The 19306-nt window shown below is 37.9% G+C and overlaps 1 protein-coding gene across 1 annotated transcript in view; it reads left to right on the plus strand.

The window, feature by feature from the left end:
- Nucleotides 1-19306, plus strand: part of LOC140138221 (uncharacterized) — a 104164-nt gene that overhangs the window by 56352 nt on the left and 28506 nt on the right. Inside the window, 10 exon segments of the mRNA XM_072160135.1 lie at nucleotides 461-878; nucleotides 1544-1611; nucleotides 3963-4083; nucleotides 6213-6284; nucleotides 8052-8156; nucleotides 10491-10628; nucleotides 11162-11286; nucleotides 11870-12080; nucleotides 13540-13719; nucleotides 14864-15092. Coding sequence (XP_072016236.1) covers nucleotides 461-878; nucleotides 1544-1611; nucleotides 3963-4083; nucleotides 6213-6284; nucleotides 8052-8156; nucleotides 10491-10628; nucleotides 11162-11286; nucleotides 11870-12080; nucleotides 13540-13719; nucleotides 14864-15092 — 1667 coding nt within the window.

The following is a 19306-nucleotide window of genomic DNA, read 5'->3' on the forward strand; positions in this document are numbered from 1 at the left end:
TTAGTGAAGATAATCAAACCTGACCCTTTTAGTTTTGTTCCTCGAGACCTAAAATACACTAAATACTCATAGTCAGGTGTGATTGAAGAGCACACTTGTGCAAATTACTTACTTAGAATGCATCATTTGTATAAAATAATATTTAGCCCTATAACGTCCCAGTTGCTTTTTGGTGAGGGGGAAGGAAAGAAAGAAAGAAGAAGAAGAGAAAACTTTTTTTCTCTGGTTTGGTTTTGAACCCCAGACCCTTCGGGTGCCACGCCTGTGCACTGGCCTACCTTGCCACTGGGGAGTAGCTTGCCCGGCCAAGCTTTCCGTCGCCATATGACTGTTTGCATGATGACGCAATAGCATCACGTGTGATACCTGCTTGTGCCTACGCTTTCTGAATTGAGGTTTTTTGATGTTTGGGACAGTTAGGGTTAATAAACTTATATGTGTTATGTTTTGTGTTTTGCAGTCACATTGATTCCCTAGAGTGTGATGTACTTCAAGGTAAAAGAGATTACATAACATTGATGAGGGATGGTGTGGAAGTCACATCTATGGATGTCAAAGAAGAAATTGATTTGGATATGAGATGGGAAGATAAGGTAAGAGATTACATAACATTGGTGAGGGATGGTGTGGAAGTCACATCTATGAATGTCAAAGAAGAAACTGATTTAGATATGAGATGGGATGATAAGGTAAGAGATTACATAACATTGATGAGGGATGGTGTGGAAGTCACATCTATGGATGTCAAAGAAGAAATTGATCTGGATATGAGATGGGAAGATAAGGTAAGAGATTACATAACATTGAGGGATGGTGTGGAAGTCACATCTATGGATGTCAAAGAAGAAATTGATTTGGATATGAGATGGGAAGATAAGGTAAATGATTTTCAAGGTAGATATTGTCTTTGTACATTATTTCTACTACTAGTAAAAAAAATTATAAAAAAATAAACTATAAAAATAATCAAAATTTAAATGATGAAATTAGCATGTATCCAAATACTAGTATTCCCATTTGACTGTACGGATGGAGTATGCAAAAACTATACATAAGAGCTAAGCTTTTGGTCTATTTTCCTAAAACGTTGACTTAAACTTCATTTCATTTTAATTTGCTCACTTTAAGCTCAGTTCCTGCTATCTTATAGGATTAACAAGTTTGATGTATACTTGGATTTTGCACTGAAAAAGGATATAAAAACCCAATTACTGGTTATTACCCCTTTTTGCCAATTTCACTCCTAGCTTGGCAGGCCCATTCCAATGATAAACAACAGACCTTCAATCCTATGGATAAACCAACAGATAGAAAAATGTTATGTAAGAATGTTATTATGGCATCTGTGGTCACCCTTGATGCTCTGTTGGCAGCTCTATCCATAGGGGATCAGAAGAGGAGTGATTAGTCAATAGTGGTTTTAGTTTTATTCCTTTTTCGTAACGCTCGACTATAAGATCTTTCCTCAGGTCAAATAAGTGAGTGCAGTAATTTTCTGCATTCTGTTTCATTGTATTTATGTTGTTAATTAATTCTATTACAGAGGTACAGAAAATTCTTGCATCTATATGAAGAAGCCAGGCAGCAAGACCCAGTGCTACCTGACCCGAGGTACTAACTAATTCTCGCTATTCGCAATAAGGGCGCCGCCAGCGGTTTGCGATGTAATCGTGATGTATCATGGGAAAAGGTCGACATCCAAGTCCGCGCAATACGAATATTACCATGCTATTACATAGGAACATGTGACAATATTTTTTAGTTTGTCAAAATAAAGGTGTTACACGCGAATCGATACTCAATAATACTTAATAATGTGATTTGAAATGTGCACAATTAATTTTTTCTCTATCGATTTGCGTGTAATACGCGTTATATTGACAAACTAAAAATATTGTCACGTGTTCCTATGTAATAGCATGGTAATATTCGTATTATGCGGACTTGATGTCATCTTTTCCCATGATACATCATATTTTCCCATGATACATCACGATTACATCGCAAACGCTGGCGGCGCTTACTTATTGCGAATAGCGAGAATTCAAATTTGCTCAATATTAACATTTAACATTATATTGCACAGTTAAAGGTTTATATGGTTGGTTTTGGTTTCTCATAATATAGAAACTCTGTAAAATAGTGGACAAGAAATATGTTGACAACACCAAGAGAAGTCCAAACAGTGTAATATTAAATAACAACATTTCCATTGGGAGAGTTAGCATGGTGACAGAAGTTTAAGGCCATCCTTACTGTCTCAACCACAGACACAAGGGAGATATTCATATAGATATAGTCATTTTTTTTTAATTCAGAATTTTTTTTTTACAATCTAATAAGGAATTTGACAACTTGTAAACACATGTTTGAATAAAGAGAAAGAGAAAAAGGTCAACAAGGTCAAGTCTTATGGGTGCTTTGGGTTTGCTCTATAATGATATTGGTGACAGATATTACCATATCTATATGTTTGTGGCTGGCTGGCCTGCACCAAACTCGGCCCTTTATAAAGTATGCATTGATTTACACTCTCCCCAAGATCGGTCATTCAAGAGGGACATTTATCTGCCAGTCCTGCATACAGAGAAACACTTGTACACAGCTCACAGTTTTCTAAACAAGTTGGGTGTCTCAATTTATCCTAGTACTAGTTCAAACATGATCTGCACCTAGGGCAGCGTTAATCAGTTCATGAAATAGCCCAGAAGTGAAAGAGCTATATCAATGAAATTTTGTCAGTGCAATCACTGGTCCTTATGTACATTATAGTCCAAAAATGATCTCATAGGTATGTTTACTTTTTTACTACAGGTGGCACTAGATGCCAATAACCTGCTGCCCCAGTTACTGCGCATAAACTGCAAGATTGAGAAAATTGAGGCAAGCAGCATTATTAAGATCCTGCTTTTGAAGGGTTGCAGTGCCTAGAAAATTGATGATGAAATGAAAGTTATCTTCGGTGGTGATTGTGATATGTCACTGTTGCTTTTTCGAAAAGGAATTTTATTTCGTCACAGATTTTCTGGGCACTGTAACCCTTAAAATGGAACTTAATCATGCTGCATGCCTCAATTTTCTCCATTTTACTGATTATGGGGTTACATAAGCAGGTACTGACATCTAGCGCCTGTAAAAAAGTAAACATACTTATGAGACCATTTTTGCACCATAGTGTACATAAGGACCAGTGATTGCACTGACAAAATTTCATTGATATAGCTCTTTCACTTCTGGGCGATTTCTATAAAATTTCAATGTTACAGGTGTCCACATTTAGAGATTCACAAATCAACAAAAGGTGACTTGATGGAATGATGTTGAAGTGAGCATTGAGTCCATCTTTACTGACTTTGGTGACAAAATTTCTTGGCCTGCATATTTGGTAGCATATCGACAGCCCATAGTGATTTTCACAGGCCTTTGGCCCAACAGCCTGCCTTATTTCAAGAACTATAAATATTAATGAAAGAAATACTGTTATTCACAGGGCGTATGAACTGAGTGGTAGGCACTATGTAAATTGATGTATTCACTATATCTCAAAATCAATTTTAATATGAAAAACATTGTTTTTTCGACGGGACTAAGCCACATTTTTTTCATGTTATGTTCCGCTACAGTGAGGACGGCTCTATTTACGCTTGCTCAAGCCCTAGATACTATGGGATGACTTGAATGAAGGGTTGAGTGACCGCTTAGCGCTTAAGCCGCTTACAGGTTTAATTTTCAGTCTGCCTAATCATGAAGCTCCCGTGGCCAAGTGATTAAGGCGCGGGTCTTGTAAACCTGAGGTGCTGGGTTCATTTCTTGGCCGGGGTCACTTTTCCTGTTTCCTCCTTTAATAATTTCTTGACGGCAAAACTTACAAAAAAAAGTCGTCATTAATTTTAGCGATAAAGCATGGATGTGCCACATGTTGTATTATCCAAGACTGTTTTTGTTGTGTCTTGTTTCCTCAGGCTAGTGTTTGTTGAAGGACACACAGACACCTATGGCTTCAAGCATCCGCCTCTAAACTTGCCCAACTTGTTTCACTACGTCTGTCAAGTTCTGGATGGACATTTCCAAGCTTCATCTAAGGTAAACATTGTTGGTTGATATCTTGATATTAACCCTCTCCACACGGGTGTCAAGTGCAGACGACATGTCAAATTTTTTTTTTAAATTGTCAAAAATCAATTTTTCATTACCATATTTGGATTCAGCATGAAAAATGGATTCAAATGAGTACAAACAAGCCTAGTATTGGTTCAGCAGTTCTTGAGACAGCCTATGTGATATTTGAAAATGTTGTCAGTTTGTCAACAGTTAGCGTGTAAAGCATTAACCCTCTCCATATGGGTGTCGTTTGCACACTCAGATATTTTGACTCATGTCAAAATGTGTCCCATTTATGTAGTAGTTAAATAAAAATCAAGGAAATTTGATAATTTCCAATTGTGAAATAAAGGGTTGAATGAGGCAAGCCACACTCTTATTATACCACACAGCCCAGAACAAAAACCTTAGAAAAGACAATGGCTTGGTCTGTGCTCACTATTCACTCATTTGGAATTCTAGTTGCACCTTTGGTTCATCAGCAGAACAACATTGATCTTTATACCTACATACATACAGTCAGTACAATATAATGAGGTAGCAGTTCATGAAATGTGACCTTATAGCCAAAGTGAAAGTCGATTTCAAAATCAAGGTGACCATTTAACTACAGAAAGGTTGCTTTCGTTAATTTGAGATATCAGTGACAGCAAATGATAAAATATGAAACTAAAACCGAAGGACGGTACAAATTCAAGAGTTGCAATCCTATTGCTTTGTACACATGCATGTCATGAGTCAGTCATGAGTTTCAGGGTCGCATTAAAAAAAAAAAATTTGAATGACAATTTTTACAGATATGTTAAAAACAATCAATGTTTTTCACTTCAAATTAATATTTTATTGAAAGACTAGTCTTAGATTGATTATCTAGCAAGAATTCAGAAGTCAAAATTGAAAAATGTCCCTGTTGGGGATTTTTAAAAACTGAAGGTTTTCCATATTTCCCACTTAAGGGCTGGGGTATGAGCGTTTGGACAGTATTTATTGTGGGACATTAGAGCACATCAGACATATCGAATTGCATTCTGAATCGAAGAATGTCATTCTGATATCAAATAATTTTGATTTTTGAAATTCACAATTTAATACACATTTTATGGCAAATCATTAAAATTGATATTTTTGATATTTAACAGTACTTGAAGTAAACTTTATAAATCTGATGATTTATACTTAAAAGTGTATATAGTTGGGATGAAAAGCCGACGATCAATTGAAAATTTTGACCTTTCGTATTGAAGATATGGGTATTTTTCCAAAAAAAACCAAAAAAAATAGGTCTTCAATATGAAAGGTCAACATTTTCAATTGACCATCGGCTTTTCCTCCTGCTACATACACTTTAAGAATATATCATTAGATTTATATAATTTACTTCGAGGACTGTTATATATCAAAAATTTGAAAAATATCAAATTTTTATAATTTGTCATAAAATTTGTATTATATTGTGATTTTCAAAAAATGAAAATTATTTGATATCAGAAAGACATGCTTCGTATTCAGAATGCAATTCGATAGGTCTGAGGTGCTCTCATGTCCTACAAAAAATACTGTCGAAACGCAATAAACGCTCATTTTAGATCCCTTAATGGAAACATAAGAATTTTGTTTAACCTCTGTGACACTCACCATGATTAAACATGTTGAGTAAGGTTGTCATATGCATAAACCAAAACATTTGTAAGATTGCAACTTTTGAATCTGAACCTTCTATCAGTTTATTTCACAACTGGGTTATTTCTGCAATATTTGCCGTCACCGATATGTCAAATTAGAGAAAACATCTTTGCAGTCATTATGGTCAGTCACCTTGATTGTTGAAATCAACCCTCACTTTGGCTATAAGGTCGTGATGTATGAATTGCTGCCTTTATTTATTGTGCTGACCGTATGTGACATAATCAAGACGATGAGTTGTTAATGTCACTTATACTGATTTTGTGTTATTAGCAAAAAGTGCTCACATTTTTTTGTTTCTTATATTGTTTAAGCAACTGATAATTTGCCTACAACTTAGTAACCAGAAGTTCTATTTTCATTGGGGTTTGCATATATTTTTGACATTAGACTTGATCACAATCACATATTATGTTATTGTGTTGCAGATACATGCAGAGCACATCAAGAATTGGGAAGTGTACATAGAGAGATTCAAAAGCAATTTCAGGGATCATCATGTAAGTATTTTTATGCCTCCACCGCGAGACATACTGTTTTTGCAATGTCCGTGCTTCCATCCTTCCTTCCGTCCTTCCGTCCGGATGCTGAATTTCGGGCATGGATGGGCCGATTGACTTCAGATTTTCAGGATAGGTGGGTCATGGTCAAAAACTCTGGCCACTTTTTTTTGGTGGGGTTCAGGGTCATATACTGAGGTCAAAGGTCATTTAAGGTCAAATTACTAAAAACTGTCGCGTGGGCATTGTGAGAGGTCATTTTGGGGTCATCCGGGGTCATCTAAGGTCATTTAATAAAATTGGTCGTATGGGCATGAAACTTGGTGGGTACAGTCAACATTTTGAGCCAGGTCAAATTCAGTCTGCCCTAGCGGCTCAAAACTTTGTATCAAACTTTGTGCTAAATCGCTCGCTTAGGTGGAGGCATCTCGGTCGACGCTGTGCGTCGAAAACCGCGACATCCGAGAACCGCCGTCCATCTAGTTTGTATTATGTAGTCATTGCATCTGTGAGTAAAATGACCATACATACTGATATTGACAGGATGTGTCATTAAAACCAGGTAAAGCAAGATTTCACTTGGAACTACAGTATCCAACAAATTCCTTCAGCGGTGTCCATCTGCTCTTTCTGATTATTTCAAATCAGGTGTCGATGTGATGATGACGTGATTCAATTAGCCTGTCAGATGCCACTTCTGTGTTTACACCATAAACAGTGTCAAATCGGCTGAAGAACCTTGCTGAAAACTATAATTGTAACATGATTTTTTCACTACAAAGCATTTCCATGAGGTCACCAGGACACCATACTAAAAGTCCTAAAACTTTTTATTGGTTTTGTATTTAACCAGATTTGACCTAATTTTACCCCTGCATATTCGGCCATTAGTTTGATGCAAGATAGGCCCTACTGGAATTTTTTAGAACTTTTAATATGCTGTTCTGGGTTCCTCATAGAAATGCTATGTAGTGTAAAAAATCTGTTGCAGTTAGTTTCAAGTTGAGAGAAAGAAATAGCTAAATTTCCCCAGTTTGGCATCACTGGCTAACCTTAAACATCTCCAGTGTGATCAGCTCTATAGTTTTTACAGACTACTTTACAAACAATTGCTGCCTCAGTATTAAATTTTTATCTTCAAAAAGTCATAAATAAGTCACGCTACCCTACCCATCAAAGTCATTAACTTCGCTACCCTACCCATCAAAGTCATTAACTTTAATATATTATTATTAATGCACCCTTACCTACCTTAAGTTTAGCATTTGTGACATTTTGATAAGTCTGACTAAAAGTATTGTGACTTGCAGTGTAATACTGACATGCACACAAAAGATGTCCAGATCCAGTCATACATATATTCTCTGCCCTGAGGAACATTTACCAATTTGATTTAACTTGATTGCATATCGGTTTCTTACTTTCTGTTTTATATACATCTACTTTGTAGAATTTAGTGAAACATCAGTGATGGAGAACAACAATAAAATGATCTCATATTTATGAAGAAATAACACTATAATTGCCAACCATGAAACTATGGGTTTTCTTTCATGTACAACTGTACAGATTAGCCTAGCACAGAAATATTCTGTTAAAGGATTATACAGCTTTATTCTGTAAGCTGCTTAAGGATACACCGAAACTGTGCATGTGCCGAAAACATGTGAGGGTTGTAATTTATGTTAAATTTGTTTGTGAAAAATGACCCTTATAGATAATTGTTTAATGGATGTTATTTACTTGATGGATCTCATCATGTTTTAGGATGAATTGAGAAGTCTTGTTTATGGTGGCATCCCAGCAGACCATAGAAGTGATGTTTGGAGTCAACTTGTTATGGGAAGAGTGAAACACATCAAAGCTGAAAAGGTATTGTTTTTATTTCATTAACATCTGTATTAACTAAAGGAAGCGCAGCAATGAAACTCATGATCACCTGGGTTAAGTGGGCTATTCCAATTTAAACCCATACCCCCTCATGGAAGACATGACCTTAAACTACTACACAGGGGCTGTAGATTTCTAATGGAGTCACGTATTCAGGTAAGCTCATTTGAAATTCAAATTCCCTAAGATGAGTGTCATATGTCTTTCATAGGGAGTGGTTTCAACCGGAATAGACCAATAACAGCATCAAAGCACATTTATATAAACCAAAGCAATTCAACCTTACTAATATTTAACATGATTGCATCTTAAAATGAGAATTTAAAGACAGTAATGAGTATAAACATTGTGGCAGAGAAAAGAAGGGTGACAACAGATTTTGACATTTATATATTTCAGACCTTGACCACTCGCATACTTAAAATCAATTCTACTAGCAGTAAATTAGTCAATAGTTGGGCATAAACATTTAAAAACACCTTTTATTGCAAAGTGTCAGCTTTCTCCAAATATGAGAGTTAAACTCACATTCCCAGTTCATTAGGTTGAACTTATGAATTACTTGCCAGGGCTATTCCATAATTGTATTTCTTCCTTTTTATTTGCTGTAATAGAGAATAGTTCCTCTATGTATGTAAATGCCAACCATCAACCCTTTCTGTGTGAGATTGCCCACTTATAATTGCATGTTATAGGAAAATCAAAATCATTCTTAATTCAACACTTTTGATCCAAATACAAAGAGTTTATTTCTACCTCAGAATTTTCAGAGGTACTTTATCTTTCATTCATACACTCCTAGATAGTGAGAACCAATCAGAGCAAACGTTAGTAAATTACTAGCTGTGCATAAATATTGTATTATTGCACGGGTGCGCAGTCCGCGTAGTACGAGGAGTGCTTTCGGACGTGTTCATTTTTCTTGTGGGTGGATGCATATATATTTGCTTGCATTTTCCAACATTTTTAGTCACAATTTTGTTATAAAAATAGCGAAAATGTATAAAATGTATGTATGAAATTGTACAAAATAATGTACTTGTACTGAGATATGATGCGTCTAATGCACTCCCCCCTTAAGGGCTCGGGCATTAGACGCATCAACATCTCAGTATGTGTGCATTATTTTGTACAATTTCACTCGCAACAAGTGATACGCATTTATTAACCTATAATCAGTTAGAGTGAGACTGCAAGCTGTATCATCAGGTCATGACTTTGACCTTAGACTTGATCACAGTCTTGTAGACTCCTGGGAGATTGAACCTGCTCCCATCTTTGTCTAGTGATGGCTCATTTAATTTAATGTGTATTTTGTCCTCAACCCCTCATTCAAACCACCTATGGTCACTGTCTAAGTCCACAAAATGTCCAGGTGACTCAATGTAAATGTGGTTTGAGACTTCAGAGCTGCTGGAACTTGGTCTCATATCTTCCAGAAATTGTATTTTCAAGATATTCATTTTGATTTTGCATTAAACCTGACCATGTACACAGATCCTACTCATTACTTGAAGGTGTTTGCTATATACATAGTTAATCCACCACTGCCAGTATTACTACAATGTATCTCCAACACATGTTCAGAGATATCAAGTGTCATTTGTGTTTCCTTCCAGCCAGGGGGAAGGAGGACTTAATATATCACACCTATTAATGTTCAAAACTTAAAAAAGATTAGAGTAATTAGCAAAGATTATAATGGCACACAACTAGGATATTGGCCTAGGCTAGTTTGTCGTATTAAAGTTTTAGTGCAGTGACATTGGAACTGCTAGAAGCCAACCAGTATGACCAGGGAAGTGAGAGTTCTATGGTATAAATACCAATGCAGGGTCAGAATTTTGGCGAGAATCGATTCTCGCAAAGATTCTCGTAAATAGGTTTGCGTGAATCAAAGTTGATTCTCACAAACATTTGTAGTTTACACAGAAGTTGATTTGCGAGAATCAAATGATTCCCGCAAATGTATTCTGCAAGAATCAAGATTGATTCTCGCACTGTGAAACGAAATTCTGACCCTGCAATGGCTAGAATACTGGGGCTTGGTGATGGAATCACCAGGCCAGGGAAAGCGGAAAAAAGAATAAGATATCACAGACATCAGGTCCAAAAGGACTTGAGTAAGTCTAATCCTTTGTGGAGTGGCAAGAATTTATTTTGAGTGTATGGGTTGGCTAAAAATACATGCTAATTCCGTATGTACTAAAAGTCCTACTTAGAGCCTCGGAGGTTCCTTGAACATAAGGAAACATAATGTATGAGATTTACTCTTATCTGCTTCATTTATTTAGAAGTTTATTTTCTAACCTTCAGAATGAAGACTATTTCCAGTGGCTCCTGTCGAGAGCAGCTACCTCAGCATCAGTGGACAAGTATAGGCGTCAAATTGACTTGGATCTACTGAGGACTATGCCTAATAATGTCTACTTCAATGATAAGGCTACAGAAGGGGTAAGTATGGGCATCAGTAGACAACCACAGAATTATTTTCACAGTGAATAACGAATAAGCTATAACTACAGCTGCTTAACAACTGCAATATTACTAATGAGATTGATCAGAATCATTCAAATGTCAATTAAGTAAATAAGTTCTGGTAACCGATCCAAAAGAATGAAGTAGTCACTCAAAATATTTTAATTCCTATAGATCAGGAACCTTGTTCACTCTGCAGTGATGTGGTGTTTCTAAATGTTGGCAGGTCTTGGTGGCTGTGATGACGTCGCCACTCTTTAAGGTTACCGGTTTGAAATGATCCGGTCATAAACTCTGTCCACAATTCGCAATGTATAACACTGAGAGTGAAAAACTTATTCCCTGTAATCCCTATCTTTTAAATGGGCATGTATATATATGACAATTCACTATGCCATATTCTATGGCAATGAGACTTCATTCAATGTTTAACCAGTTTCTGTAGTTTGAGCGATAGTGTTTTAATATTCACATGTTATAATATAGTTTGGTTACTTTGTTTCCTGTAGATCTTGCAGCTGCGTCAAATTTTGGAGGCATTTTGTGTGCATAATCCAATCGTCGGGTATTGTCAAGGGATGAATTTCATAGCAGGAATGAGTCTCTTATTCATGGATGTGGAGACGGCATTCTGGTATGTAGGATTCATTATTGATAATCATGATTGTAAACATGATTGAAAACATTTCAAAATGTTTTGGGACCAGAGCTTTCGATCCTAGCAGGATCTTTATCAAAGGCAAAGTGATTGAAAACATTCACATATAGATTGATTATTGATTTGGCTGCCATGTTTACAGCTGAAAAAACCCTTTGTCAAGCAAAATACTTTTGTCAAGCAAAATCAGATTTAGGAAAAAGAAAGTGTTAAAAAGTTGCTGTGAAATATAACCATTTTTATACTCATCACATTAACTGATCCAAATAGTCATAATGAGTCTTCGCCAATTATAAGTTGAACCAAGTAAAGTGTGCTTGATTGTATCACACCTGGGCTATTCCAGTTGAAATCCATACACCACCTATGGAAGACACAACCTTAATCTTCCATACAGGGAGTGTGAATTTCAAATGGGGTTACCTGAATGGGTGCCTCCATTTGAAATATACACTCCTTGTGTAAGAGATCAAGGTCATATCTTCCATAGGGGGTGTATGGATTTTAACTGTGATAGCCCATTACATCATTTACAATGTTGTTTTTCTCATACACCCAGGTGTCTAGTAGCAGTAGTGGAGTCCTACTTTCCACCCAACTATTTTGACATGAGTCTTATTGGGGCACAGGCTGACCAGAGTATCCTCAAGGACATCTTAGAGCAGAGACTGCCTCATCTGCAGCATCACCTGGATGATATTGGTATTGAGATGTGCTCATTTACTCTCAACTGGTTTCTAGCTATCTTTTTTGAAGTTGTACCTTTCACTGTAAGTTAGTCCCCATTGGCTCTGCCGCCTGTCTAAAGGTTCGTTCAGACCTCACTGCATATGCGTTGTGGTGAGTTGCGATGCCTGAATCACAATCTCTTCCCAAAAGACAGCAATGGGGTATTGCAATAAAGTCAAATATGTTTTTACAGGATTCACAGTGTGTTGTGTTGAGTTGTGGCAGAAAATGATTATTATATCGGCAACGCTTCACAGATGCAGTGAAGTATGAACGAAACCTTTATAATGCTCCTGATTGGTTCATTTCATGATATAATTATCTGATAAACCAATCAAAATAGAGCTTAAAGACCTCACATAATGCTCTACACATGATATGCACGCTTTACTGCGTTCCAGTTGCATAAATGGTACATTATTTCAAATATAGGGCCCTCGCATGATGCGTTTGGACAAATCTCAGTGCACATTTTTTGAATAATGGGCTGTGGGGGCAATAGAATACATGATATAGCTCTCTATCAAAATATTTCTTTGAGGCTGAAAATTTGGCTGGTAGTACCCATGGAGTCGTATAAATATTTGAATTCAATAATGTTATGCTTTAATTCTTCTGTAAATGTTACATTTGCTAGCTGTTCTTACAACAATACAAATGTACCAACATAATTGCCAAATACTTCTAAAGATGTTGGTCAACAATGTGCCTTTTTGGGAGCATCTGCACTCTGCAATCACTATGTTATAATTATTTGCTATTTGAAACCATCTTATTGATGAAATTTGATTTCAGAAACAAACCAAAACCTTCAGTTTAACATGCCTTGGTATTACAGGCTATTATTTTTGGATGGCTTTGCTTAATTTTCAAATAGTAAACTTTATAAATAGCTGTTTTTTCTCGGATGGTGGATCTTTAAACTAAGTTTGAGACCAGCAGGCCTTTTGGATATAGGTAAAATATTAAAATTATGCATTCTGACAAGTAGCTGTTTCCAAATATTAGGTGTTTGTACACAAGTAAACCGGCACCATTATGCTGCATAAATAAAAAATTTGCAAATAAAGTGATATCCGACGGCGCACCCGAATAAAAATCAATTACTCAAGCATTTTGTCCGAAAATTTGGCAATGTATAACTTAAAATCCTACATCACTAATTGTAACATACTGTAAAATTCCCTAAAAAGCTTGGTCATTCCACAGAAAAACCTGTAAGTTGATTAATAAAAATAAAAAATTTAAATTTGAAAAAATGAAAAGGTATTGGAAATTGTATTTGATTTCTTGATAGCAAGAAGTCAGCTTTAAACGACTATATCAAGTGATTGGAAGCATATAGCAACATGAGGTAATGGCAAAATGGCATCCCTCATTCATAAGCAACTAGAAAAACACCATCACCCATGTATATGACCGTTGAAGAGGTTTGTGTGTGTTGAATATACTACAAATTCTCTATATTCAAGCATTGATTCTGTTTATTTTCTCTCGTAGACTCTACTCAGGATATGGGACTGTTTCTTGTTAGATGGACTGCGCATTATATTCCAATTCTCTGTGGCATTACTGAGATACCATGAGCAGTGTCTACTGGATAAAAAAGATATCCTAGCTTTCTTAAAAGATGCCAAGATGTTAGCCAAGCAAACCTATGATATTGAGGGCTTAGTCAAAGTAAGTATCACCTTGAAAACAGTGGGGGTATTTCATTTAAAATCCACACTACCTTTGTGGAAGATGTTACAAATATCTTCCACAGGGGAAATATGAATTTCAAAAGTAGTGAACACAGGCAGCTCCATTAAAATTTCATACACCCTCTGAAAAAAATTCAATATGAATCTTTTACAGAGGGAGGGTTAGTTTCAAATAAGATTAATTTACTGTGCCAATTCCATTTGAAGTTCATACTCCCCCTGTGAAAAATTTTCCAAAATCTTCTACAGGGGAGTGTAGACTTCAAAGGGATTAGCCCATACATGTGGTCCTTGTTATCTTCAGTAGTATGGTAGATCCAAGTCCATGCAACTTAGCCTGGTGGATGTCTGGATTTTTTATCCTCATTGATGAGGCATGTCAATCTCACTATAAGGATGTCTTAACCCTCTCCACGTGGGTGTCGACTGCAGATAAACAAAATTTAACGAATTCAGAATTGTACATTTTCATGACCATATTTGGAATTGACATGAAAAATATGTTACAATGAATACAAACAAGCCCAGTATTGGTTCAGTGGTTCTTAGATATCTCTTTATATTTTGAGAAAATATCTTAAAACATGGACTTTTTATGTTGAAGCATGTGGTCAGTGCACAAAGCATTAAATCTAAATCTCTCCTGATCTAAGCTTATATAGATGTAATCTATGTAACCTGCCCTTTTTAATCTAATCTTATCTTTATCTCATGATAATTTGGAATGTAAATTATTCATCTAGATTTTGAGTGGTACATTTTCACATCTGTTACTTTATTCATAGTCAGGCCAACTGATCTTCTGGTGGAAAAAGATTTGGTTACATGTGAATAGTGTGATAGTTAGAAACCCTAATCCTTGCCCTAACCCTAATCCTAAACTTCACCCTTAAACATGACCCTAACCCAAAACCTAACCATAACTCTAATCCTAACACTCACCCTAACCCTAACCTATCCCCAACACTAATCCTAACAATTTTAACCGTATCACTGACCCTAATCCCTAACCCTAACCTAAAATGCCTTAAGCCTTAACCATAAATTAACCCCTTTTATCCTTTTTCTGCCTGCTGAATGACAGTCTTTACAAACCGATTTAATCTAATTCTTTTTGCCAGATTGTACAACAAGAGGCAGAATCATTTCCTTCTAGTACATGGATAGAAGAACGCCAAGCTCACTACATGAAGATATTACACAAAGTGTATGAGGAGCAAGAGAGAGCAAGGGAAGAATTTGAAAGACAAGAAGGTCTCATGTCATCCAAACCAATAATTGATTTGCCAATGTCTCAAGATGGTGAGACACAGGATCTCAAGATGGATTGTGGCACAGAGTGTATGCCAGGTAGGTAGAGGAGAACAAGGTCTAATGTCATCCAAACCAATAATTGATTTGCCCACCCATGTCTCAAGATGGTGAGACATAGGATCTCAAGATGGATTGTGGCACAGAGTGTATGCCAGGTAGGTAGAGGAGAACAAGGTCTAATGTCATCCAAACCAATAACTGATTTGCCCATGTCTTCAAGATGGTGAGACACAGGATCTCAAGATGGATTGTGGCACAGAGTGTATGCCAGGTAGGTAGAGGAGAACAAGGTCTAATGTCATCCAAACCAATAATTGATTTGCCCATGTCTCAAGATGGTGAGACACAGGATCTCAAGATGGATTGTGGCACAGAGTGTATGCCAGGTAGGTAGAGGAGAACAAGGTCTCATGTCATCCAAACCAATAATTGATTTGCCCACCCATGTCTCAAGATGGTGAGACACAGGATCTCAAGATGGATTGTGGCACAGAGTGTATGCCAGGTAGGTAGAGGAGAACAAGGTCTAATGTCATCCAAACCAATAATTGATTTGCCCATGTCTCAAGATGGTGAGACACAGGATCTCAAGATGGATTGTGGCACAGAGTGTATGCCAGGTAGGTAGAGGAGAACAAGGTCTAATGTCCTCCAAACCAATAATTGATTTGCCAATGTCTCAAGATGGTGAGACACAGGATCTCAAGATGGATTGTGGCACAGAGTGTATGCCAGGTAGGTAGAGGGGAACAAGGTCTAATGTCATCCAAACCAATAACTGATTTGCCCATGTCTCAAGATGGTGAGACACAGGATCTCAAGATGGATTGTGGCACAGAGTGTATGCCAGGTAGGTAGAGGAGAACAAGGTCTAATGTCATCCAAACCAATAATTGATTTGCCTATGTCTCAAGATGGTGAGACACAGGATCTCAAGATGGATTGTGGCACAGAGTGTATGCCAGGTAGGTAGAGGAGAACAAGGTCTAATGTCATCCAAACTAATAATTGATTTGCCAATGTCTCAAGATGGTGAGACACAGGATCTCAAGATGGATTGTGGCACAGAGTGTATGCCAGGTAGGTAGAGGAGAACAAGGTCTAATGTCATCCAAACCAATAACTGATTTGCCCATGTCTCAAGATGGTGAGACACAGGATCTCAAGATGGATTGTGGCACAGAGTGTATGCCAGGTAGGTAGAGGAGAACAAGGTCTAATGTCATCCAAACTAATAATTGATTTACCCATGTCTCAAGATGGTGAGACACAGGATCTCAAGATGGATTGTGGCACAGAGTGTATGCCAGGTAGGTAGAGGAGAACAAGGTCTAATGTCATCCAAACCAATAACTGATTTGCCCATGTCTCAAGATGGTGAGACACAGGATCTCAAGATGGATTGTGGCACAGAGTGTATGCCAGGTAGGTAGAGGAGAACAAGGTCTAATGTCATCCAAACCAATAACTGATTTGCCCATGTCTCAAGATGGTGAGACACAGGATCTCAAGATGGATTGTGGCACAGAGTGTATGCCAGGTAGGTAGAGGAGAACAAGGTCTAATGTCATCCAAACCAATAATTGATTTGCCAATGTCTCAAGATGGTGAGACACAGGATCTCAAGATGGATTGTGGCACAGAGTGTATGCCAGGTAGGTAGAGGAGAACAAGGTCTAATGTCATCCAAACCAATAATTGATTTGCCAATGTCTCAAGATGGTGAGACACAGGATCTCAAGATGGATTGTGGCACAGAGTGTATGCCAGGTAGGTAGAGGAGAACAAGGTCTAATGTCATCCAAACCAATAATTGATTTGCCAATGTCTCAAGATGGTGAGACACAGGATCTCAAGATGGATTGTGGCACAGAGTGTATGCCAGGTAGGTAGAGGAGAACAAGGTCTAATGTCATCCAAACCAATAACTGATTTGCCCATGTCTCAAGATGGTGAGACACAGGATCTCAAGATGGATTGTGGCACAGAGTGTATGCCAGGTAGGTAGAGGAGAACAAGGTCTAATGTCATCCAAACCAATAATTGATTTGCCAATGTCTCAAGATGGTGAGACACAGGATCTCAAGATGGATTGTGGCACAGAGTGTATGCCAGGTAGGTAGAGGAGAACAAGGTCTAATGTCATCCAAACCAATAATTGATTTGCCAATGTCTCAAGATGGTGAGACACAGGATCTCAAGATGGATTGTGGCACAGAGTGTATGCCAGGTAGGTAGAGGAGAACAAGGTCTAATGTCATCCAAATCAATAATTGATTTGCCAATGTCTCAAGATGGTGAGACACAGGATCTCAAGATGGATTGTGGCACAGAGTGTATGCCAGGTAGGTAGAGGAGAACAAGGTCTAATGTCATCCAAACCAATAATTGATTTACCCATGTCTCAAGATGGTGAGACACAGGATCTCAAGATGGATTGTGGCACAGAGTGTATGCCAGGTAGGTAGAGGAGAACAAGGTCTAATGTCATCCAAACCAATAATTGATTTGCCTATGTCTCAAGATGGTGAGACACAGGATCTCAAGATGGATTGTGGCACAGAGTGTATGCCAGGTAGGTAGAGGAGAACAAGGTCTAATGTCATCCAAACCAATAACTGATTTGCCCATGTCTCAAGATGGTGAGACACAGGATCTCAAGATGGATTGTGGCACAGAGTGTATGCCAGGTAGGTAGAGGAGAACAAGGTCTAATGTCATCCAAACCAATAATTGATTTGCCAATGTCTCAAGATGGTGAGACACAGGATCTCAAGATGGATTGTGGCACAGAGTGTATGCCAGGTAGGTAGAGGAGAACAAGGTCTAATGTCATCCAAACCAATAACTGATTTGCCCATGTCTCAAGATGGTGAGACACAGGATCTCAAGATGGATTGTGGCACAGAGTGTATGCCAGGTAGGTAGAGGAGAACAAGGTCTAATGTCATCCAAACCAATAATTGATTTGCCCATGTCTCAAGATGGTGAGACACAGGATCTCAAGATGGATTGTGGCACAGAGTGTATGCCAGGTAGGTAGAGGAGAACAAGGTCTAATGTCATCCAAACCAATAATTGATTTGCCCATGTCTCAAGATGGTGAGACACAGGATCTCAAGATGGATTGTGGCACAGAGTGTATGCCAGGTAGGTAGAGGAGAACAAGGTCTAATGTCATCCAAACCAATAATTGATTTACCAATGTCTCAAGATGGTGAGACACAGGATCTCAAGATGGATTGTGGCACAGAGTGTATGCCAGGTAGGTAGAGGAGAACAAGGTCTAATGTCATCCAAACCAATAATTGATTTGCCCATGTCTCAAGATGGTGAGACACAGGATCTCAAGATGGATTGTGGCACAGAGTGTATGCCAGGTAGGTAGAGGAGAACAAGGTCTCATGTCATCCAAACCAATAATTGATTTGCCCATGTCTCAAGATGGTGAGACACAGGATCTCAAGATGGATTGTGGCACAGAGTGTATGCCAGGTAGGTAGAGGAGAACAAGGTCTCATGTCATCCAAACCAATAATTGATTTGCCCATGTCTCAAGATGGTGAGACACAGGATCTCAAGATGGATTGTGGCACAGAGTGTATGCCAGGTAGGTAGAGGAGAACAAGGTCTAATGTCATCCAAACCAATAACTGATTTGCCCATGTCTCAAGATGGTGAGACACAGGATCTCAAGATGGATTGTGGCACAGAGTGTATGCCAGGTAGGTAGAGGAGAACAAGGTCTAATGTCATCCAAACCAATGATTGATTTACCTATGTCTCAAGATGGTGAGACACAGGATCTCAAGATGGATTGTGGCACAGAGTGTATGCCAGGTAGGTAGAGGAGAACAAGGTCTAATGTCATCCACACCAATAACTGATTTGCCCATGTCTCAAGATGGTGAGACACAGGATCTCAAGATGGATTGTGGCACAGAGTGTATGCCAGGTAGGTAGAGGAGAACAAGGTCTAATGTCATCCACACCAATAACTGATTTGCCCATGTCTCAAGATGGTGAGACACAGGATCTCAAGATGGATTGTGGCACAGAGTGTATGCCAGGTAGGTGGAGGAGAGTGTTCTGATAAAAGTTAGTACATAAAGTTTAAGTCAGATTGGGCTACTCCATTTAAAGTTCACACTCACCCTGTGGAAGTTTGAAATATCTTCCACAGAAGGAAGTATGAATTTAAAATGGAATTAACGCATTAGGCAGCTCCATTTGAAGTTCATACCCCTTCT

The sequence above is a fragment of the Amphiura filiformis genome, chromosome 17, assembly GCF_039555335.1.
Source record: "Amphiura filiformis chromosome 17, Afil_fr2py, whole genome shotgun sequence".
Classification (NCBI taxonomy): Eukaryota; Metazoa; Echinodermata; class Ophiuroidea; order Amphilepidida; family Amphiuridae; genus Amphiura; species Amphiura filiformis.